Source organism: Phyllobates terribilis, unplaced genomic scaffold, assembly GCF_046119375.1.
Source record: "Phyllobates terribilis strain yellow unplaced genomic scaffold, ASM4611937v1 Scaffold_11__3_contigs__length_659146591, whole genome shotgun sequence".
In the NCBI taxonomy this organism is placed as follows: domain Eukaryota; kingdom Metazoa; phylum Chordata; class Amphibia; order Anura; family Dendrobatidae; genus Phyllobates; species Phyllobates terribilis.
The window spans coordinates 650,026,108-650,050,687 of NW_027362771.1; the positions used below are offsets into that span (position 1 = coordinate 650,026,108).

Consider the following 24,580-nt stretch of genomic DNA (forward strand, 5'->3'; position numbering starts at 1 on the left):
CACAGAGCAGACAACGTATTTAATGATCATCCGAGCACATCTCATAGCGATTGGTAGCCTCTGTGACTCCGCTGACGTGCAACAATGTAAGCAATCACAACAATCAGGATCAATACCACAAGGACGATCCCAACCACGATTGGGACGGTCATATTCCGGGAACCATCGGAGCATTTCATCTCTGTGGAGATACAAATACAATGAAATGTTTTATACTGGACAAGAACTGGGAATATCACAGACTCCGCAACAAAAAGTGGGTTCTCTTTCTAAAGCCCCAGAAGGGTTTATGTGCTCCAAGGCTTAGGATAACTTTTCCATCATGCCTCCCTCGTTACTAGGATGAAATCTGTCTTGTTAGAAAGCTCACCTTTACCATAGTTTCCTTCATCCAGTTTAAAGGCCTGAGCTTTGACATTCATGACTGATAAGGTCACATTTGAGGTCACTTGAATGTTCACTCTTTCACAAGAGAAGGAGCGTCTGAGAGGGGTGACCATGGCTTTCAGACTGGAATTACCAAATTTCTCCGGTTCTGAAAAAAACAAAATTGAAATTTAGATGTTTCATATTCAATATCCCAGAACAAGGGCAGGGATATTACATAACGATACACCCCAGAACACGAGCAGGATTATTACAGGATGATACTCCCCAGAACATGAGCAGGATTATTACAGGATGATACACCCCAGACCACGGTCAGGATTATTACAGGACCATGCACTCCAGAACATGGTCAGGATTATTACAGGATGATACACCCAGAACATGGGCAGGATTATTACAGGATGATACACCCCAGAAAATGAGCAGGATTATTACAGGATGATACACCCCAGACCATGGTCAGGATTATTACAGGACCATGCACTCCAGAACAAGGGCAGAATTACTAGATGACAAGACACCACAGAACTCAGGCTGGATTATTTCAGGAGGATACACCCTAGAACACAGGCAGGATTATTACAGAACAATACACCCTAGAACATGGGCAGGATTATTACAGGACGATAAACCCAGAACATGGGCAGGATTATTACAGGACGATACACCACAGAACACGGGCAGAATTATTACAGGAAGATACACCACAGAACATGGGCAGGATTATTACAGGACGATACACCCAGAACATGGGCAGGATTATTACAGGACGATACACCCAGAACATGGGCAGGATTATTACAGGGCGATACACCACAGAACATGGGCAGGATTATTACAGGACGATACACCACAGAACATGGACAAGATTATTACAGGACGATACACCACAGAACATGGGCAGGATTATTACAGGGCGATACACCACAGAACATGGGCAGGATTATTACAGGACGATACACCCAGAACATGGGCAGGATTATTACTGGACGATACACCCAGAACATGGGCAGGATTATTACAAGGCGATACACCACAGAACATGGGCAGGATTATTACAGGACGATACACCACAGAACATGGGCAGGATTATTACAGGACGATACACCACTGAACATGGGCAGGATTATTACAGGACGATACACCACAGAACATGGGCAGGATTATTACAGGGCGATACACCACAGAACATGGGCAGGATTATTACAGGGCGATACACCCAGAACATGGGCAGGATTATTACAGGACGATACACCCAGAACATGGGCAGGATTATTACAGGGTGATACACCACAGAACATGGGCTGAATTATTACAGAACGATACACCACAGAACATGGGCAGCATTATTACAGGGTGATACACCCCAGACCATGGTCAGGATTATTACAGGACGATACACCACAGAACAAGGGCAGGATTATTACCGGACGATACACCACAGAACATAGGCAGATTATTACAGAACGATACACCCTAGAACATGGGCAGGATTATTACAGGACGATACACCCAGAACATGGGCAGGATTATTACAGGGTGATACACCACAGAACACGGGCTGAATTATTACCGAACGATACACCACAGAACATGGGCAGGATTATTACAGGGTGATACACCCCAGACCATGGTCAGGATTATTACAGGACGATACACCACAGAACAAGGGCAGGATTATTACCGGACGATACACCACAGAACATAGGCAGATTATTACAGAACGATACACCCTAGAACATGGGTAGGATTATTACCGGACGATACACCTCAGAACATGGGCAGGATTATTACAGGAAATACACCACAGAAAATGGTAAGGATTATTACAGGACGATACACCACAGAACATGGGCAGGATTATTACAGGACGATACACCACAGAACATGGGCAGGATTATTACAGGACGATACACCACAGAACATGGGCAGGATTATCACAGGACCATACACCACATAACATGGGCAGGATTATTACAGGACGATACACCACAGAACATGGGCAGGATTATTACAGGACGATACACCCTAGAACACGGGCAGGATTATTACAGGACCATACACCCAGAACATGGGCAGGATTATTACAGGACGATACACCACAGAACATGGGCAGGATTATTACAGGACGATACACCACAGAATATGGGCAGGATTATTACAGGACGATACACCACAGAACATGGGCAGGATTATTACAGGACGATACACCACAGAACATGGGCAGGATTATTACAGGACGATACACCACAGAATATGGGCAGGATTATTACAGGACGATACACCACAGAACATGGGCAGGATTATTACAGGACGATACACCCAGAACATGGGCAGGATTATTACAGGACGATACACCACAGAATATGGGCAGGATTATTACAGGACGATACACCACAGAACATGGGCAGGATTATTACAGGACGATACACCACAGAACATGGGCAGGATTATCACAGGACCATACACCACATAACATGGGCAGGATTATTACAGGACGATACACCACAGAACATGGGCAGGATTATTACAGGACGATACACCCTAGAACACGGGCAGGATTATTACAGGACCATACACCCAGAACATGGGCAGGATTATTACAGGACGATACACCACAGAACATGGGCAGGATTATTACAGGACGATACACCACAGAATATGGGCAGGATTATTACAGGACGATACACCACAGAACATGGGCAGGATTATTACAGGACGATACACCCAGAACATGGGCAGGATTATTACAGGACGATACACCACAGAATATGGGCAGGATTATTACAGGACGATACACCACAGAACATGGGCAGGATTATTACAGGACGATACACCACAGAACATGGGCAGGATTATTACAGGACGATACACCACAGAATATGGGCAGGATTATTACAGGACGATACACCACAGAACATGGGCAGGATTATTACAGGACGATACACCCAGAACATGGGCAGGATTATTACAGGACAATACACCACAGAACACGGGCAGGATTATTACCGGACGATACACCACAAAACATGGGCAGGATTATTACAGGACGATACACCACAGAACATGGGCAGGATTATTACAGGACGATACACCACAGAACATGGGCAGGATTATTACAGGACGATACACCACAGAACATGGACAAGATTATTACAGGACGATACACCACAGAACATGGGCAGGATTATTACAGGACGATACACCACAGAACATGGGCAGGATTATTACAGGGCGATACACCACAGAACATGGGCAGGATTATTACAGGACGATACACCACAGAACACGGGCAGGATTATTACCGGACGATACACCACAAAACATGGGCAGGATTATTACAGGACGATACACAACAGAACATGGGCAGGATTATTACAGGACGATACACCACAGAACATGGGCAGGATTATTACAGGGCGATACACCACAGAACATGGGCAGGATTATTACAGGACGATACACCACAGAACATGGGCAGGATTATTACAGGACGATACACCACAGAACATGGACAAGATTATTACAGGACGATACACCACAGAACATGGGCAGGATTATTACAGGACGATACACCACAGAACATGGGCAGGATTATTACAGGACGATACACCACAGAACATGGGCAGGATTATTACAGGACGATACACCACAGAACATGGGCAGGATTATTACAGGACGATACACCCAGAACATGGGCAGGATTATTACAGGACGATACACCACAGAACATGGGCAGGATTATTACCGGACGATACACCACAGAACATGGGCAGGATTATTAGAAGACAGTACACCCCAGAACATGGGCTGGATTATTAGAAGACAGTACACCCCAGAACAGGATTGGCATTTTAGAGGCTCTTGCACGTTTTACCTAAGTTCTTCAGAGTTATATTAACTTCGCTCAGGAAGAAATTGTTGTCTTTGGTATCCTGTAGAAGTAAAAAATGGAGTTATCAGCAAATGTCTGCGTTGTGTCCACACTTCACCCAGTTTATTTTTTGGATAGTTACTGCCAAGTATGGCTAGATGAGAACCCTAATACCACCCTTTCCCTTGTTACGCAGCTGATCGGCCATCTACAACACCTTGGTCTTTCGCCTCAGTACCTGGCTGAATGTGATGGTGACTTGTCCTTGTGGAAAGGTTAAGGTCAGCCAGGCCTTCTCCACAGAGCAGTTTCCAGAGGCTTCAGTGCCCGGTTCTGGTAGGTTCACAATCTGAACAGTGGGAATTGTACAATTACTAGACAGTTCACAGCCGCAAAAAAAAGTCCCGTGAAACTTGTTTTGCTTTGAAACATCATTTTATAGGACACAATTTACAGAATATTTTTAACTTTTGTATATATTTGGATGTGATTGGAGGACAAGATAAATCATGCAAACTATTTACATGTGTAGATTTAAAGTTGTTTTTTTTTCATTCCTAAACCGGCACCGCTTCTGTTTCTTCAGCTTATTTGCATTCTTTTTTCTTTTCCTTGTATGTAATAGATCAGGATAAACTAAAATTTGACTTGTGATCCCTGCATGCACTGTATGTTCAATGCGTTTTTGGGGTCATGAGGTGACTTCACTATTGATTTGTCCATAGCCATTCTCCTATTGACTTCCGGTGTCGTCGCTGCAACTTGAGTGATCATCGATCCGAGTCTGTTGAAGTCTTTAACAACTTCCAGTTTATCGTCGTCCATCTCAAATGATTGACATGATAATGAGTTGCAAGTGTTTGAAAGAAATATGCAACAATATTAGTCATTTCCAGCACTTTTTAAATCGCAACGATTCAATCAGTGACAAATAAGCAGATTCTCTCTAATCGCTCACTGTCACAATTGTTACCGACTGTGAACTTTTATTCGGTATCACAATATTCTATATGAAAATTGACCAATATAAAAAGTCCCCAGTTTACCTCTGATGTCTTTGTGTCATTATATGATATTTTGAAAGATGCCATAATCCTCAAGCATACGCCTGTAGTGCCATTAACAACATATTCTGCAGAAGGAGGCATTGTGGTGACCGGAAGTGACGTCTGAATTGTATGGGCAGTTGGATGGGGTGTAGATGTGTGGTTGGTGTGGGCAGTTGGATGGAGTGTAGATGTGTGGTTGGTGTGGGCAGTTGGATGGGGCGTAGATGTGTGGTTGGTGTGGGCAGTTGGATGGGGCGTAGATGTGTGGTTGGTGTGGGCAGTTGGATGGGGCGTAGATGTGTGGTTGGTGTGGGCAGTTGGATGGGGCGTAGATGTGTGGTTGGTGTGGGCAGTTGGATGGGGCGTAGATGTGTGGTTGGTGTGGGCAGTTGGATGGGGTGTAGATGTGTGGTTGGTGTGGGCAGTTGGATGGGGTGTAGATGTGTGGTTGGTGTGGGCAGTTGGATGGGGTGTAGATGTGTGATTGGTGTGGGCAGTTGGATGGGGTGTAGATGTGTGGTTGGTGTGGGCAGTTGGATGGGGTGTAGATGTGTGGTTGGTGTGGGCAGTTGGATGGGGTGTAGATGTGTGGTTGGTGTGGGCAGTTGGATGGGGTGTAGATGTGTGGTTGGTGTGGGCAGTTGGATGGGGTGTAGATGTGTGGTTGGTGTGGGCAGTTGGATGGAGTGTAGTTGTGTGATTGGTATGGGCAGTTGGATGGGGTGTAGTGGTGTAGTTAGTGTGTGAAGTAGTATGAGGCATAGTTGTGTGGTTGGTATGGGCAGTGGTTTGTGGTGTAGTTGTGTGTGATGTTAAGTGTGTTGTTGTGCGGTGTGTAGTCGTTTTCTTTGGGCACCACAGACATGGTGGAATTGCGTTTCTTCGGTCAGGTGCAGGATCTTGGTTACTACAACAAGCTGTAATACAAAGATAGAAGGAGTTGTGATTAATGAAAGATGTAGCCCTGAAATCCAAAATTCTTTGGTGGTGACTAGGGTTGAGCGAGTATGTTCTGTCCGAGTATGCTCGGGCCGAGCTCCGAGTATTTACAGCTGCTCGGTGATATGGTTGAATCGCTCCCCATGATTTGCAACTGTTTGACATCTTTATTACTTGTGATGTCTATTTCTTACACATTCCTCCCATGTAATAAAGCTGTCAAACAGTCGCAAATCATGGGGAGCGATTCAACCATATCACCGAGCAGCTGTAAATACTCGGAGCTCGGCCCGAGCATACTCGCCGAAAGGGTTAATAGAACATACTCGCTCAACACTAGTGGTGACCCGTTCCCCATCTCTCTTTATCCCATAACCATTTAATACGCTACTACATACCCCAGATATTCACATCTATAAGTTGTAGTTTACACCTAGAGATGATCACAAGAACACTAAACCCAAAATTACTATATCATCATAAGGTTGAAGAATTATAGTTCACCATCAGTATACAGTGGGTACGGAAAGTATTCAGACCCCTTTAACTTTTTCACTCTTTGTTTCATTGCAGCCATTTAGTAAATTCTATAAAGTTCATTATTTTTCTCATTAAAGTCCACTCTGCCCCATCTGGACTGAAAAAAAACAGAAATGTAGAAATTTTTGCAAATTTATTAACAAATAAAAACTGAAATCTCACATGGTCATAAGTATTCAGACCCTTTGCTCAGTATTGAGTAGAAGCCCCCTTTTGAGCTAGTACAGCCATGAGTCTTCTTGGGAATGATGCAACAAGTTTTTCACACCTGGATTTGGGGATCCTCTGCCATTCTTCCTTGCAGATCCTCTCCAGTTCCGTCAGGTTGGATGGTGAACGTTGGTGGACAGCCATTTTCAGGTCTCTCCAGAGATGCTCAATTGGGTTCAGGTCAGGGCTCAGGCTGGGCCAGTCAAGAATGGTCACAGAGTTGTTCTGAAGCCACTCCTTTGTTATTTTATCTGTGTGCTTAGGGTCATTGTCTTGTTCGAAGGTGAACCTTTGGCCAAGTCTGAGGTCCAGAGTACTCTGGAAGAGGTTTTCATCCAGGATATCTCTGTACTTGGCTGCATTCATGTTTCCTTCAATTGCAACCAGTCGTCCTGTCCCTGCAGCTGAAAAACACCCCCATAGCATGATGCTGCCACCACCATGTTTCACTGTTGGGATTGTATTGGGCAGGTGATGAGCAGTGCCTGGTTTTCTCCACACATACCGCTTAGAATTATCACCAAAAAGTTCTATCTTCGTCTCATCAGACCAGAGAATCTTATTTTTCATAGTCTGGGAGTCCTTCATGTGTTTTTGAGCAAATTCTATGTGGGCTTTCATATGTCTTGCACTGAGGAGAGGCTTCTGTCGGGCCACTCTGCCATAAAGGCCCAACTGGTGGAGGGCTGCAGTGATAGTTGACTTTGTGGAACTTTCTCCCATCTCCCTACTGCATCTCTGGAGCTCAGCCACAGTGATCTTGGGGTTCTTCTTTACCTCTCTCACCAAGGCTCTTCTCCCACGATTACTCAGTTTGGATGCTCTAGGAAGACTTCTGGTGGTCCCAAATTTCTTCCATTTAAGGATTATGGAGGCCACTGTGCTCTTAGGAACCTTGAGTAATGCAGAAATTCTTTTGTAACCTTGGCCAGATCTGTGCCTTGCCACAATTCTGTCTCTGAGCTCCTTGGGCAGTTCCTTTGAGCTGATGATTCTCATTTGGTCTGACATGCACTGTGAGCTGTGAGATCTTATATAGACAGGTGTGCGCCTTTCCAAATCAAGTCCTATCAGTTTAATTAAACACAGCTGGACCCCAATGAAGGAGTAGAACCATCTCAAGGAGGATCACAAGGAAATGGACAGCATGTGACTTAAATATGAGGGTCTGAGCAAAGGGTCTGAATACTTATGACCATGTGAGATTTCAGTTTTTCTTCTTTTAATAAATTTGCAAAAATTTCTACATTTCTGTTTTTTTTCAGTCCAGATGAGGCGCAGAGTGGACTTTAATGGAAGAAAATGAACTTTTTAGAATTTACCAAATGGCTGCAATGAAACAAAGAGTGAAAAATGTAAAGGGGTCTGAATGCTTTCCGTAACCACTGTAGGAAAGGCTTCACACTTAAAAATTATAAATGGGAAGAAGAGAAAATTACTCAAATCTAGCTACAGAAAAACAAATCGCGATTCCCAAAAAATGTTTATAAATACATTAATATCAAAAAGAAAAATCTGACAGCATCAGCTCCTTGAGAGATGATCATAGCGAGATAATTCTAGAGGACAACGAGAATCCTGAGATATGAAACAGGCACTTTTCATCTGTGCTCACCGATGAACTGACTGCTCCAGGGATCATTCAGCGGAGCAGAAATCAAAGTTTACCACCTGATCCAACTAATTTAACACAAGAATAAGTACGCCTGCGTCTGAGCAAATTAAATATTGACAAAGTACTCGGCCCAGATGGCATTCATCCACGGATATTGAGGGAGCTGAGCTCATTAATTGACAGACCGCTGTATCTCATCTCAGACTCTCTGGTAACACTATTAGTGCCACAGGATTAGAGGATGGTTAATGTAGTAGCGGTATGTAAGAAAGGTAAGAAGGTGGATCCAGGTGTAACGGCAGTAACTCGCACGCCTTCTCGGTGCTATCCTACTCACTGCGTTCGTCGCTCTGCTCCTTTCCGTGTCAGGCCGTCTCTCTGAGCTGCCTCATACAGTAAACCCAGCACTGCTGCTTCCTCCTTTCTCCACCTGGCTGTAGGGAGGTGCGGCCAGGCTCTGCAGGAATTTAACCCTGCTGTGTACTGCAGAATTTTGCTTCCCTGGCCTATTCCCTGTCAGCAGGGAATATATTAGGCCGCTCCTCCCTCTATACCTTGCCTGAACTTAGGTTCCTAGTTCCAGACAGTTTCTAGTTAGCTGTTTTGGTGCATTCCTGTTTTATCTCTCCTGTTACTGACCTGGCTTGTTTACTGGTTTTTGTCTGATCTCTCCACTCCTGACCACGACTTCAAATTCTGATCCTGTACTGCCTGCTGCGCCGCAGGTCCGGGCACTGCCCTTGAGTGGCACCTGTCGGCTACCCTAACAGCCCAAGCCTATCCTCACCATGAGAGGCTCTAGTGAAGATGAGGTAGCCACTTAGCCCCTACAAGGTAAGCCCAGCCTGTGGCGCAGTGGGTCCGCACCAACCACCGTCACACCAGGCAACTACCATCCGGTAAGTCTGACGTCAGTAGTGTGCAAAGTTTTTGAGGGTGTTATAAGAGACCTGCAGAGAATAATATAATAACTGACAGCCAGCACAGATTCATGAAAGATTGTGTCTAACCAACATATTGGGTTTTTATGAGGAGGTAAGTGCAAATATGGATGTTGGCCAAGTGGCTGACGTGATCTGTACTGGGAGCAGTGGGGATCGCAGGGATCTGTACTGGGGGCAGTGGGGACCGCAGGGATCTGTATCGGGAGCAGTGGGGATCGCAGGGATCTGTACTGGGAGCAGTGGGGGCCGCAAGGATCTGTATCGGGAGCAGGGGGGACTGCAGGGATCTGTACTGGGGGCAGTGGGGACCGCAGGGATCTTTACTGGGAGCAGTGGGGACCGCAGGGATCTGTACCGGGAGCAGTGGGGACCGCAGGGATCTGTACCGGGAGCAGTGGGGACCGCAGGGTTCTGTACTGGGAGCAGTGGGGACCGCAGGGTTCTGTACCGGGAGCAGTGGGGACCCCAGGGATCTGTACCGGGAGCAGTGGGGACCGCAGGGATCTGTACCGGGAGCAGTGGGGACCGCAGGGATCTGTACCGGGAGCAGTGGGGACCGCAGGGATCTGTACCGGGAGCAGTGGGGATCGCAGGCATCTGTACCGGGAGCAGTGGGGACAGCAGGGATCTGTACTGGGAGCAGTGGGGACCGCAGGGATCTGTACCGGGAGCAGTGGGGACCGCAGGGATCTGTACCGGGAGCAGTGGGGATCGCAGGCATCTGTACCGGGAGCAGTGGGGACAGCAGGGATCTGTACTGGGAGCAGTGGGGACCTCAGGGATCTGTACCGGGAGCAGTGGGGACCGCAGGGATCAGTACTGGGAGCAGTGGGGACCGCAGGGATCTGTACTGGGAGCAGTGGGACCGCAGGGATCTGTAATGGGAGCAGTGGGGACCGCAGGGATCTGTACTGGGAGCAGTGGGGACCGCAGGGATCTGTACCGGGAGCAGTGGGGACCGCAGGGATCTGTACTCGGAGCAGTGGAGACCGCAGGGATCTCTACTGGGAGCAGTGGGGACCGCAGGGATCTGTACTGGGGGCAGTGGGGACCGCAGGGATCTGTACCGGGAGCAGTGGGGATCGCAGGGATCTGTATCGGGAGCAGTGGGGATCGCAGGGATCTGTACTGGGGGCAGTGGGGACCGCAGGGATCTGTACCGGGAGCAGTGGGGATCGCAGGGATCTGTATCGGGAGCAGTGGGGACCGCAGGGATATGTACTGTGAGCCGTGGGGACCACAGGGTTCTGTACTGGGAGCAGTGGGGACCGCAGGGATCTGTACTGGGAGCAGTGGGGATCGCAGGGATCTGTACTGGGAGCAGTGGGGACCGCAGGGATCTGTACCGGGAGCAGTGGGGACCGCAGAGATCTGTATCGGGAGCAGTGGGGATCGCAGGGATCTGTATCGGGAGCAGTGGGGATCGCAGGGATCTGTACCGGGAGCAGTGGGGATCGCAGGGATCTGTACCGGGAGCAGTGGGGATCGCAGGGATCTGTACTGGGAGCAGTGGGGCCGCAGGGATCTGTACCGGGAGCAGTGGGGATCGCAAGGATCTGTACCGGGAGCAGTGGGGACCGCAGGGATTTGTACTGGGAGCAGTGGGGACCGCAGGGATCTGTACCGGGAGCAGTGGGGACCGCAGGGATCTGTACCGGGAGCAGTGGGGACAGCAGGGATCTGTACCGGGAGCAGTGGGGACCGCAGGGATTTGTACCGGGAGCAGTGGGGACCTCAGGGATCTGTACTGGGAGCAGTGGGGACCTCAGGGATCTGTACCGGGAGCAGCGGGGACCACAGGGATCTGTACTGGGAGCAGTGGGGACCGCAGGGATCTGTACTGGGAGCAGTGGGGACCGCAGGGATCTGTACTGGGAGCAGTGGGGGCCGCAGGGATCTGTACTGGGAGCAGTGGGGACCGCAGGGATCTGTAATGGGAGCAGTGAGGACCGCAAGGATCTGTACTGGGAGCAGTGGGGACCGCAGGGATCTGTAATGGGAGCAGTGGGGACCGCAGGGATTTGTACTGGGAGCAGTGGGTACCGCAGGGATCTGTACCGGGAGCAGTGGAGACTGCAGGGATCTGTACCGGGAGCAGTGGGGATCGCAGGGATCTGTACTGGGAGCAGTGGGGGCCGCAGGGATCTGTACCGGGAGCAGTGAGGGCCGCAGGGATCTGTACCGGGAGCAGTGGGGACCGCAGGGATCTGTACTGGGAGCAGTGGGGGCCGCAGGGATCTGTACTGGGAGCAGTGGGGACCGCAGGGATCTGTAATGGGAGCAGTGAGGACCGCAGGGATCTGTACTGGGAGCAGTGGGGACCGCAGGGATCTGTAATGGGAGCAGTGGGGACCGCAGGGATTTGTACTGGGAGCAGTGGGGACCGCAGGGATCTGTACTGGGAGCAGTGGGGACCGCAGGGATCTGTACTGGGAGCAGTGAGGACCGCAGGGATCTGTACTGGGAGCAGTGGGGACCGCAGGGATCTGTAATGGGAGCAGTGGGGACCGCAGGGATTTGTACTGGGAGCAGTGGGTACCGCAGGGATCTGTACCGGGAGCAGTGGAGACTGCAGGGATCTGTACCGGGAGCAGTGGGGATCGCAGGGATCTGTACTGGGAGCAGTGGGGGCCGCAGGGATCTGTACCGGGAGCAGTGAGGGCCGCAGGGATCTGTACCGGGAGCAGTGGGGACCGCAGGGATCTGTACTGGGAGCAGTGGGGGCCGCAGGGATCTGTACTGGGAGCAGTGGGGACCGCAGGGATCTGTAATGGGAGCAGTGAGGACCGCAGGGATCTGTACTGGGAGCAGTGGGGACCGCAGGGATCTGTAATGGGAGCAGTGGGGACCGCAAGGATCTGTGTTAGGACCGATTCTTTTTAACCTCTTTATTAATGACCTGGGGGATGGGATTGAGAGTAAAGTCTCAGTCTTTACTGACGACACCAAACTATGTCGGATATTAGAATCTGATCTTGACATTACGATATTACAGAACGATCTGGATAAGAGGCTGAATGGGAAACACTCGGCAGATGAGGTTAATGTAGATAAATGTAGGGTAATGCACCGAGTACGGAGTAATCCTATTGCTGTATACACATTAGATGGGAGTATACTCGGGACTACGGAGCAGGAGAAGGACGGGGGATTCTGGTTACAAGTAAGCTGAGCAGCAGCTCAATGTCAGGCAGCAGCCGCAAAAGCAAATGAGATTTTAAGATGTATAAAAAGAGAAATAAAATCCTGTGATCCCAATGTATTATAACATCTATATAAAGGTTTTATTACCCCTCTATAAATCACTTGTGAGGCCACATCTAGTATATGGGCTCCACATTTTAAAAGGATATTTGGAAGTTAGAGCCAGCTCAACAGTGGGCAACTAGATTATTACACGGGGTGGAGCCCTCTCCTATTTTACATGGGATGGAGGCCTCTCCTATAATACACCGGATGGAGGCTTCTCCTGTATTACACGGGATGGAGGCCTCTCCTATAATACACAGGATGGAGGCCTCTCCTATATTACACAGGATGGAGGCCTCTCCTATATTACACGGGATGGAGGCTTCTCCTATATGACACGGGATGGAGGCCTCTCCTATATTACACGGGATGGAGGCCTCTCCTATATTACACGGGATGGAGGCTTCTCCTATATTACACGGGATGGAGGCCTCTCCTATATTACACGGGATGGAGACTTCTCCTATATTACACGGGATGGAGGCTTCTCCTATATTACACGGGATGGAGGCCTCTCCTATATTACACGGGATGGAGACTTCTCCTATATTACACGGGATGGAGGCCTCTCCTATATTACACGAGATGGAGGCCTCTCCTATATTACACGGGATGGAGGTCTCTCCTATATTACACGGGATGGAGGCCTCTCCTATATTACACGGGATGGAAGCCTCTCCTATATTACACGGGATCGAGGCCTCTCCTATATTACACGGGATGGAGGCCTCTCCTATATTACACAGGATGGAGGTCTCTCCTATATTACACGGGATGGAGGCCTCTCCTATATTACACGGGATGGAAGCCTCTCCTATATTACACGGGATGGAGGTCTCTCCTATATTACACGGGATGGAGGCCTCTCCTATATTACACGGGATGGAGGCCTCTCCTATATTACAAGGGATGGAGGCCTCTCCTTTATTACAAGGGATGGAGGCCTCTCCTATATTACACGGGATGGAGGCCTCTCCTATATTACACGGGATGGAGGCCTCTCCTATATTACACGGGATGGAGGCCTCTCCTATATTACACAGGATGGAGGCCTCTCCTATATTACACGGGATGGGGGCCTCTCCTATATTACACGGGATGGAGGCCTCTCCTATATTACGAGGGATGGAGGCCTCTCCTATATTACACGGGATGGAGGCCTCTCCTATATTACACGGGATGGAGGCCTCTCCTATATTACACGGGATGGAGGCCTCTCCTATATTACAAGGGATGGAGGCCTCTCCTATATTACAAGGGATGGAGGCCTCTCCTATATTACAAGGGATGGAGACCTCTCCTATATTACACGGGATGGAGGCCTCTCCTATATTACAAGGGATGGAGGCCTCTCCTATATTACACGGGATGGAAGCCTCTCCTATATTACAAGGGATGGAGGCCTCTCCTATATTACACGGGATGGAAGCCTCTCCTATATTACACGGGATGGAAGCCTCTCCTACATTACAAGGGATGGAGGCCTCTCCTATATTACACGGGATGGAGTCCTCTCCTATATTACACGGGATGGAGGCCTCTCCTATATTACACGGGATGGGGGCCTCTCCTATATTACACGGGATGGAGGCCTCTCCTATATTACGAGGGATGGAGGCCTCTCCTATATTACACGGGATGGAGGCCTCTCCTATATTACACGGGATGGAGGCCTCTCCTATATTACACGGGATGGAGGCCTCTCCTATATTACACGGGATGGAAGCCTCTCCTACATTACAAGGGATGGAGGCCTCTCCTATATTACACGGGATGGAGGCCTCTCCTATATTACACAGGATGGAGGCCTCTCCTATATTACACGGGATGGGGGCCTCTCCTATATTACACGGGATGGAGGCCTCTCCTATATTACGAGGGATGGAGGCCTCTCCTATATTACACGGGATGGAGGCCTCTCCTTTATTACACGGGATGGAGGCCTCTCCTATATTACACGGGATGGAGGCCTCTCCTATATTACAAGGGATGGAGGCCTCTCCTATATTACAAGGGATGGAGGCCTCTCCTATATTACAAGGGATGGAGGCCTCTCCTATATTACAAGGGATGGAGACCTCTCCTATATTACACGGGATGGAGGCCTCTCCTATATTACACGGGATGGAGGCCTCTCCTATATTACACGGGATGGAAGCCTCTCCTATATTACAAGGGATGGAGGCCTCTCCTATATTACACGGGATGGAAGCCTCTCCTATATTACACGGGATGGAAGCCTCTCCTACATTACAAGGGATGGAGGCCTCTCCTATATTACACGGGATGGAGTCCTCTCCTATATTACACGGGATGGAGGCCTCTCCTATATTACACGGGATGGAGGCCTCTCCTATATTACATGGGCTGGAGGCCTCTCCTATATTACATGGCCTGGAGGCCTCTCCTATATTACACGGGATGGAGGCCTCTCCTATATTACACAGGATGGAGGCCTCTCCTGTATTACAAGGGATGGAGGCCTCTCCTATATTACAAGGGATGGAGGCCTCTCCTATATTACAAGGGATGGAGGCCTCTCCTATATTACAAGGGATGGAGACCTCTCCTATATTACACGGGATGGAGGCCTCTCCTATATTACAAGGGATGGAGGCCTCTCCTATATTACACGGGATGGAGGCCTCTCCTATATTACACGGGATGGAGGCCTCTCCTATATTACACGGGATGGAGGCCTCTCCTATATTACATGGGCTGGAGGCCTCTCCTATATTACATGGCCTGGAGGCTTCTCCTATATTACACGGGATGGAGGCCTCTCCTATATTACACTGGATGGAGGGCTCTCCTATATTACAAGGGATGGAGGCCTCTCCTATATTACACGGGATGGAGGCCTCTCCTATATTACAAGGGATGGAGGCCTCTCCTATATTACACGGGATGGAGGCCTCTCCTATATTACACGGGATGGAGGCCTCTCCTATATTACACGGGATGGATGCCTCTCCTATATTACACGGGATGGAGGCCTCTCCTACATTACACGGGATGGAGGCCTCTCCTACATTACACGGGATGGAGGCCTCTCCTATATTACACGGGATGGAGGCCTCTCCTATATTACATGGGATGGAGGCCTCTCCTACATTACACGGGATGGAGGCCTCTCCTACATTACACGGGATGGAGGCCTCTCCTACATTACACGGGATGGAGGCCTCTCCTATATTACACGGGATGGAGGCCTCTCCTATATTACACGGGATGGAGGCCTCTCCTACATTACACGGGATGGAGGCCTGTCCTATATTACACGGGATGGAGGCCTGTCCTATATTACACGGGATGTAGGCCTCTCCTATATTACACGGGATGGAGGCCTCTCCTATATTACACGGGATGTAGGCCTCTCCTATATTACACGGGATGGAGGCCTCTCCTATATTACATGGGCTGGAGGCCTCTCCTATATTACATGGCCTGGAGGCTTCTCCTATATTACACGGGATGGAGGCCTCTCCTATATTACACTGGATGGAGGGCTCTCCTATATTACAAGGGATGGAGGCCTCTCCTATATTACACGGGATGGAGGCCTCTCCTATATTACAAGGGATGGAGGCCTCTCCTATATTACACGGGATGGAGGCCTCTCCTATATTACACGGGATGGAGGCCTCTCCTATATTACACGGGATGGAGATCTCTCCTATATTACACGGGATGGAGGCCTCTCCTATATTACAAGGGATGGAGGCCTCTCCTATATTACACGGGATGGAGGGCTCTCCTATATTACACGGGATGGAGGCCTCTCCTATATTACAAGGGATGGAGGCCTCTCCTGTATTACACGGTGTAATGCACACGCCCGGACTGACTGGCGTGTGCGTGTTTAGTGGTTCCACTGGGCCATGAACCGGAGAGTGCCTGGAGGGGCGTAACTAAGTATCTGCTCGATCCGACCAAGGTCGCACGACGGCATACGACGCCAGTGCACCAGGGAGGAACCGAGCAGAGGGACCAGGGTCTACTCCAGGTCAGACTCCGGACACGGCTGTTGACCCACACCGGGGAATACAGGAACAGGCAGGCTAGAGCGCAGGCTGGGTAGGGTCCAGTACAGACTAGGAGACGAGTTCAGAGCCGCAGATGCGGTAATCAAATAGAGTAAAGCGAAACCGCAGGTGCGGTAGACAAGGCTGAGCAGAGCGAAACCGCAGACGCAGTGGACAAGGCTGAGCAGAGCAAAACCGCAGACGCGGTAGACAAGGCTGAGCAGAGCAAAACCGCAGACGCGGTAGACAAGGCTGAGCAGAGCAAAATCGCAGACGCGGTAGACAGGGCTGAGCAAAGCAAAACCGCAGACGCGGTGGACAAGGCTGAGTAGAGCAAAACCGCAGACGCGGCGGACAAGGATGAGCAGAGCGAAACCGCAGACGCGGTCGACAAGGCAGAGCAGAGCGAAACCGCAGACGCGGTGGACAAGGCTGAGCAGAGCGAAACCGCAGACGCGGTGGACAGGGCTGAGCAGAGCGAAACCGCAGACGCGGTGGACAGGGCTGAGCAGAGCGAAACCGCAGACGCGGTGGACAGGGCTGAGATAAATCGCCGAAGGGGTAAACAAAGACAAAGCAAAGGGGATAGGGCTCTGTTCACACGGAACAGAAAGAAAGGCAGAACCAGATACACACTAGATGCTTGCAAAGAAGTAGCGAGAGGACTCCAACTCACAAACGGAAGTACAGCGACAACGAGAAGGAGTTAGGTGCAGGTTCAGACTCTATAGAAAAAGGGAGCAAACGGACATAAAGACAAAACAGATAAGAAACTAGGAGACAGTTCAGACAGGAACTGTACTACAACAAATACAGGAGCGAGTCTGGGTATGCGGCCCCCAGAGGGCGAGACGAACAGGCAAGGAGCGTGTTCAGACAGGCCTGGAAATACAGCCTCCAGGAAGGCAGAGAGACAGCTGGCTAGAGTGCACAGACAGGACACAGTTTAGACACGGGAACTGATACCGTAAGGCAGGAAACATAGACAGGACCAGGCATGTCAGCGACCAGAAGCCAACTGACAGAACAAGATGCTCAGGCATGGATTCCAAGGAGGAGCTGGTTTAAATACCAGGTGACAGACAGCAATAGGCTGAGGACGCATTAGGGGTGTGTCTGCAGCAGCTACAAGAAACAGGAAGTTCAGCGGGCGTCGCCCTAAACAGCCAGAGCAGAGCAAAGCAGACAGCATGGAAAGAAGCCAGGGCGGCAGTCTGGACTGGAAATCAAGTGCGCTCTCCCGCACAGTGGGAGACGGACCACCACGCAAGGACGCCGCCAGGTATGTTACACACGGGATGGAGGCCTCTCCTGTATTACACGGGATGGAGGCCTCTCCTATATTACACTGGATGGAGACCTCTCCTATATTACACTGGATGGAGGCCTCTCCTATAATACAAGGGATGGAGGCCTCTCCTATATTACACGGGACGGAGGCCTCTCCTATATTACACGGGATGGAGGCCTCTCCTATATTACAAGGGATGGAGGCCTCTCCTATATTACAAGGGATGGAGGCCTCTCCTATATTACACGGGATGGAGGCCTCTCCTATATTACACGGGATGGAGGCCTCTCCTATATTATATGGGATGGAGGCCTCTCCTATATTACACAGGATGGAGGCCTCTCCTATATTACACGGGATGGAGGCCTCTCCTATATTACACGGGATGGAGGCCTCTCCTATATTACACAGGATGGAGGCCTCTCCTATATTACACAGGATGGAGGCCTGTCCTATATTACACGGGATGGAGGCCTCTCCTATATTACACGGGATGGTGGCCTCTCCTATATTACACGGGATGGAGGCCTCTCCTATATTACACGAGATGGAGGCCTCTCCTATATTACACGGGATGGTGGCCTCTCCTATATTACACGGGATGGAGGCCTCTCCTATATTACACGGGATGGAGACCTCTCCTATATTACACGGGATGGAGACCTCTCCTATATTACACGGGATGGAGGCCTCTCCTGTATTACACAGGATGGAGGCCTGTCCTATATTACATGGGACGGAGGCCTCTCCTATATTACATGGGATGGAGGCCTCTCCTATATTACACGGGACGGAGGCCTCTCCTATATTACACGGGACGGAGGCCTCTCCTATATTACACGGGACGGAGACCTCTCCTATATTACACAGGATGGAGGCCTGTCCTATATTACACGGGACGGAGGCCTCTCCTATATTACACGGGATGGAGGCCTCTCCTATATTACACGGGACGGAGGCCTCTCCTATATTACACGGGATGGAGGCCTCTCCTATATTACACGGGATGGAGGCCTCTCCTATATTACACGGGATGGAGGCCTCTCCTATAATTCATGGGATGGAGGCCTCTCCTATATTAAACGGGACGGAGGCCTCTCCTACATTACACGGGATGGAGGCCTCTCCTATAATGCATGGGATGGAGGCCTCTCCTATATTACACGGGACGGAGGCCTCTCCTACATTACACGGGATGGAGGCCTGTCCTATATTACACGGGATGGAGGCCTCTCCTATATTACACGGGATGGAGGCCTCTCCTACATTACACGGGATGGAGGCCTGTCCTATATTACACGTGATGGAGGCCTCTCCTATATTACACGGGATGGTGGCCTCTCCTATATTATACGGGACGGAGGCCTCTCCTATATTACACGGGATGGAGGCCTCTCCTACATTACACGGGATGGAGGCCTCTCCTATATTACACGGGATGGAGGCCTCTCCTATATTACACGGGATGGAGGCCTCTCCTACATTACACGGGATGGAGGCCTCTCCTATATTACACGGGATGGAGGCCTCTCCTATATTACACGGGACGGAGGCCTCTCCTATATTACACGTGATGGAGGCCTCTCCTATATTACATGGGATGGTGGCCTCTCCTATATTACACGGGACAGAGGCCTCGCCTATATTACACGTGATGGAGGCCTCTCCTATATTACACGGGATGGAGGCCTCTCCTATATTACACGGGATGGTGGTGTCTCCTATATTACAAGGGATGGAGGCCTCTCCTATATTACACGGGACGGAGGCCTCGCCTATATTACACGTGATGGAGGCCTCTCCTATATTACACGGGACGGAGGCCTCGCCTATATTACACGTGATGGAGGCCTCTCCTATATTACACGGGATGGAGGCCTCTCCTATATTACACGGGATGGAAGCCTCTCCTATATTACACGGGACGGAGGCCTCTCCTATATTACACGGGATGGAGGCCTCTCCTATATTACACGGGATGGAGGCCTCTCGTATATTACACGGGGTGGAGGCCTCTCCTATATTACACGGGCTGGAGGCCTCTCCTATATTACATGGGATGGAAGCCTCTCCTATATTACATGGGCTGGAGGCCTCTCCTATATTACACGGGATGGAGGCGTCTCCTATATTACATGGGATGGAGGCCTCTCCTATATTACACGGTACGGAGGCCTCTCCTATATTACATGGGCTGGAGGCTTCTCTCAACAAATGGCATATATATAGATCCAGTGTCAAAACTACAACCTCCACACCTTCCATGATTCCACAGAACTGGTAGCAACCACCTTGAAACAGAAGTCAACAGAAAAGTGGCATCTATAGGGTCTAGGCCCAATTGACCTTATTAAACAATCGGCTAGCTAGAGAGCAGAGCAGGCAATACTGTGCAAAGAGGGACAGACATCCATGCTGGACATCATGCTGGACATCCATGCTGGACATCCATGCTGGACATCATGCTGGACATCCATGCTGGACATCATGCTGGACATCATGCTGGACATCATGCTGGACATCCATGCTGGACATCATGCTGGACATCCATGCTGGACATCATGCTGGACATCCATGCTGGACATCATGCTGGACATCATGCTGGACATCCATGCTGGACATCATGCTGGACATCACAAAACATCAAGTGAGTGAGATAACGCTGAACATTTTGCAGACTGAAACCAGAAGAATTAGTATATACCATGCAGGAAATATTGCAATATTGAGGGGAGAAGTTCACACTTGACAGATATTAGACAAGCAGAATCAATGAGGATATATTGGTTTATAATCACGTGTGAATCCCTTCTGAGAGATCGGGAAGGATATGAGGTTCTACCTGGTAAACCCACCTCTGGGTATTGGCAGGAACTGAGGACCCTCTTGGAGGAGGGCTTCTCCAATAATCTCAAAAGTAAATCTGAGTTTGATGTTCTATTTCTAAAAATCCAGCACCAGATACCTGTTACTGCCTTACCAAAGTTCATAAGGGGTTGAAGCCCTGGAAGGGGAGACCGATTGTGTTCAGCATTGGAAGGTTGGACCAGAAACTTGGTATTTATAAGGTTCTTAGAACCTTTCTGACTTCTCTCCAGTTTTATACCCGGCATACAACCAATCTCCTCCTTAGGCTGGGTGGACTTACTTTTGACTGTCTCTCTTTTAACCAGTATCGATGTAAAGCCTTATATACTTCCATACTCCATGACAAGGGGGTGGGGGCAGCATGGTTCTTTTTAGACTCTAGAGGTTGTCAGTTCTGATCCCATAACGAGTTTGTTTTTTGACCACTCATGTTTCACCTCATCAAAAATTACTTTCTATTCAATGGGAGGTACCTCCACCAACTTTTGGGTACAGGAATGGAAAGCACCTGTGCCCCCTCATATGGCCAATGGGGACCATTTGTTTGCTGAAAAACAAATCTATAGGAAACCCACTGCCACCAATTACTCCTCAAATAGGATAGCAGCCTTCAAAAAGCATTAAAAAGTGGAGTACCCAAGAGACAATATCCGAGAGTACGGAGGAACTGCTCAGGTTTAAATCAGAGGTCAAGAAGCTAGAGAAAAGGTTCATTGGCTGAGAGCACTTCAAGAAACTACTGAGAAAAGCTCAGACGCCGGGGAACAATCCCCTCTCCTACGCCGGTATATACAAGCTTCCACGGCTGGGCGATTTCACCCTTCCATTATCCATGTAAGGCCCTGCCTTTACTTAGGACACAAATCCTGGACAGAGTTAAACGCCCTCCCTCCTTCTACCATTACACTGGTAGACCATATCCCCTGATGAATCATTATAGACGAAACGCCATTAGGGACACCTAGGACAAGATAATCAGAGAAAGCTGTGAACTGCCCTTGTTAGGGTGGGAACAACCAGGGTTTATAGGGACCAAGTGGCTCCTACAGGGTACAATAGGGCGTATCTGCACCGCAGTGCCCCCCTGCATCTTGGATGGAGGTCCTGATACACGTGATTTACCCCGAACACAGCTCCATTGCAGAGATGGGCGAGACCATTCCTTTTTCATTTAGTACATAGATGGTGCCCATTTACAGGAGAGACCTCGTATCCTGGCACTATAGAAGGATTATGGCTATGGCAGGACGACTCTGTATAACACCCTCCTCTACCAGAAGACCCCATAGAGTGACACATCGCCTGTATATTGAGATGGACCCTGTACAGTGACACGTCCCCTGTATATTGAGATGGACCCTGTACAGTAACCCGTCCCCTGTATAATGACCTGTCCCTTGTACAGTGACCCATCCCCTGTATAGTGACCCTTTCCCATACAGTGACCCGTCCCCTGTATAGTGACCCGTTTCCATACAGTAACCCATCCCCTGTATAATGACCCGTCCCCTGTTCAGTGACCCGTCCCCTGTATATTGAGATTGACCCTGTACAGTGACACATCCCCTATATAGTAGCATTTAGTAGCATTGCCCAGAGAATTCAGTTCAAAACTCTAACCATGGCATACAAAGCCACCCACAACCTGTCTCCCCCATACATCTGTGACCTAGTCTCCCGGTACTTACCTGCACGCAACCTCCGATCCTCACAAGATCTCCTGCTCTACTCCCCTCTTATCTCCTCCTCCCACAATCGTATACAAGATTTCTCCCGTGCTTCCCCCCTACTCTGGAACTCTCTACCCCAACATATCAGACTCTCGCCGACCGTGGAAACCTTCAAAAGGAACCTTAAGACCCACCTCTTCCGACAAGCCTACAACCTGCAGTAAACACTACTGCACGACCAGCTCTACCCTCACCTACTGTATCCTCACCCATCCCTTGTAGACTGTGAGCCCTCGCGGGCAGGGTCCTCTCTCCACCATACTGCTGCACAACCAGCTCTACCCTCACCTACTGTATCCTCACCCATCCCCTGTAGACTGTGAGCCCTCGCGGGCAGGGTCCTCTCTCCACCATACCGCTGCACGATCAGCTCTGCCCTCACCTACTGTATTCTCACCCATCCCCTGTAGACTGTGAGCCCTCGCGGGCAGGGTCCTCTCTCCACCATACTGCTGCACGACCAGCTCTACCCTCACCTACTGTATCCTCACCCATCCCCTGTAGACTGTGAGCCCTCGCGGGCAGGGTCCTCACTCCTCCTGTACCAGTCGCTGACTCGTTTTGTTAAGATTATGTAAATGCTTTTGTTATGTATATCCCTATCACATGTAAAGCGCCATGGAATAAATGGCGCTATAATAATAATAAATAATAATAATAATAGTGACCCGTCTCCTGTATAGTGACATGACCCCTGTACAGTGACCCGTCCCCTGTATAATGAGATGGACCCTGTACAGTGACACATCCCCTATATAATGACCCGTCCCCTGTTCAGTGACCCGTCCCCTGTATATTGAGATTGACCCTGTACAGTGACACATCCCCTATATAGTGACCCGTCTCCTGTATAGTGACATGACCCCTGTACAGTGACCCGTCCCCTGTATAATGAGATGGACCCTGTACAGTGACACATCCCCTATATAATGACCCGTCCCCTGTTCAGTGACCCGTCCCCTGTATATTGAGATTGACCCTGTACAGTGACACATCCCCTATATAGTGACCCGTCTCCTGTATAGTGACATGACCCCTGTACAGTGACCCGTCCCCTGTATAATGAGATGGACCCTGTACAGTGACCTGTCCCCTGTATAGTGACCCTTCCCCATACAGTGACCCTTCCCCTGTACAGTGACCCTTCCCCTGTAAAGTGACCCTTCCCCTGTATAATGAGATGGACCCTGTACAGTGACCTGTCCCCTGTATAGTGACCCTTCCCCGTACAGTGACCCTTCCCCTGTACAGTGACCCTTCCCCTGTATAATGAGATGGACCCTGTACAGTGACCTGTCCCCTGTATAGTGACCCTTCCCCGTACAGTGACCCTTCCCCTGTACAGTGACCCTTCCCCTGTACAGTGACCCTTCTCCCGTACAGTGACCCTTCCCCCGTACAGTGACCCTTCCCCTATACAGTAACCCTCTGTATACACGCACTGGCCGCCTGTTACCTTGGATGTAGATGCAGATGATGAGGACTGTGCTGGGCCTTCCCATGTCTCTGCAGTCTCTGCTCCTCGTCGCCTCTGCCTCGCTCTTCTTGCTGTGGACAGTGGACTCCTCTGCACCTTCTACCTCTTTTTCTATCCCCCCCCCCGCATTCGGTCTCATGTGATCTCACTTCTCATTTTTAAAGTGTCAGTAAAAGGAAACGAGAAAAGGAAGAGACGGTGATTGATGGCAGAAGACGCCGAGACCTGACTGTGAGGACCGCACACTGTGAGGGTCCGTGCCCACCGTCAGGAAATGCTGCGGGTGATGCGGCGTCCAGATGTTACAGCAGTGGATGTTATTTCTAGAAATCCCATCTGAGGCTGCGGGCCACCCGCGGACATGTGCCGCATCTTTCTG

The 24,580-nt window shown here is 49.7% G+C and overlaps 1 protein-coding gene across 2 annotated transcripts; it reads right to left on the reverse strand.

Annotated features, from left to right (window-relative positions):
• Window positions 1–24,355, reverse strand: LOC141167178 (uncharacterized). 2 transcript variants are annotated; one of them, XM_073654593.1, is made up of 6 exons: window positions 24,181–24,355; window positions 5,311–6,230; window positions 4,503–4,613; window positions 4,268–4,325; window positions 371–535; window positions 1–181 (listed from the first exon to the last, which is right to left on the reverse strand). In XM_073654593.1, exons 1-6 carry the CDS (start codon window positions 24,338–24,340, stop codon window positions 42–44), a joined length of 1,554 nt encoding a protein of 517 aa, XP_073510694.1. In that variant the 5' UTR covers window positions 24,341–24,355; the 3' UTR covers window positions 1–41. The 2 variants fall into 2 exon arrangements, with proteins under 2 accessions (XP_073510694.1, XP_073510695.1); XM_073654594.1 differs by lacking the exons at window positions 1–181; window positions 371–535; window positions 4,268–4,325; window positions 4,503–4,613 and adding an exon at window positions 4,828–5,089.
• Window positions 24,356–24,580: the final 225 nt, after the last annotated feature.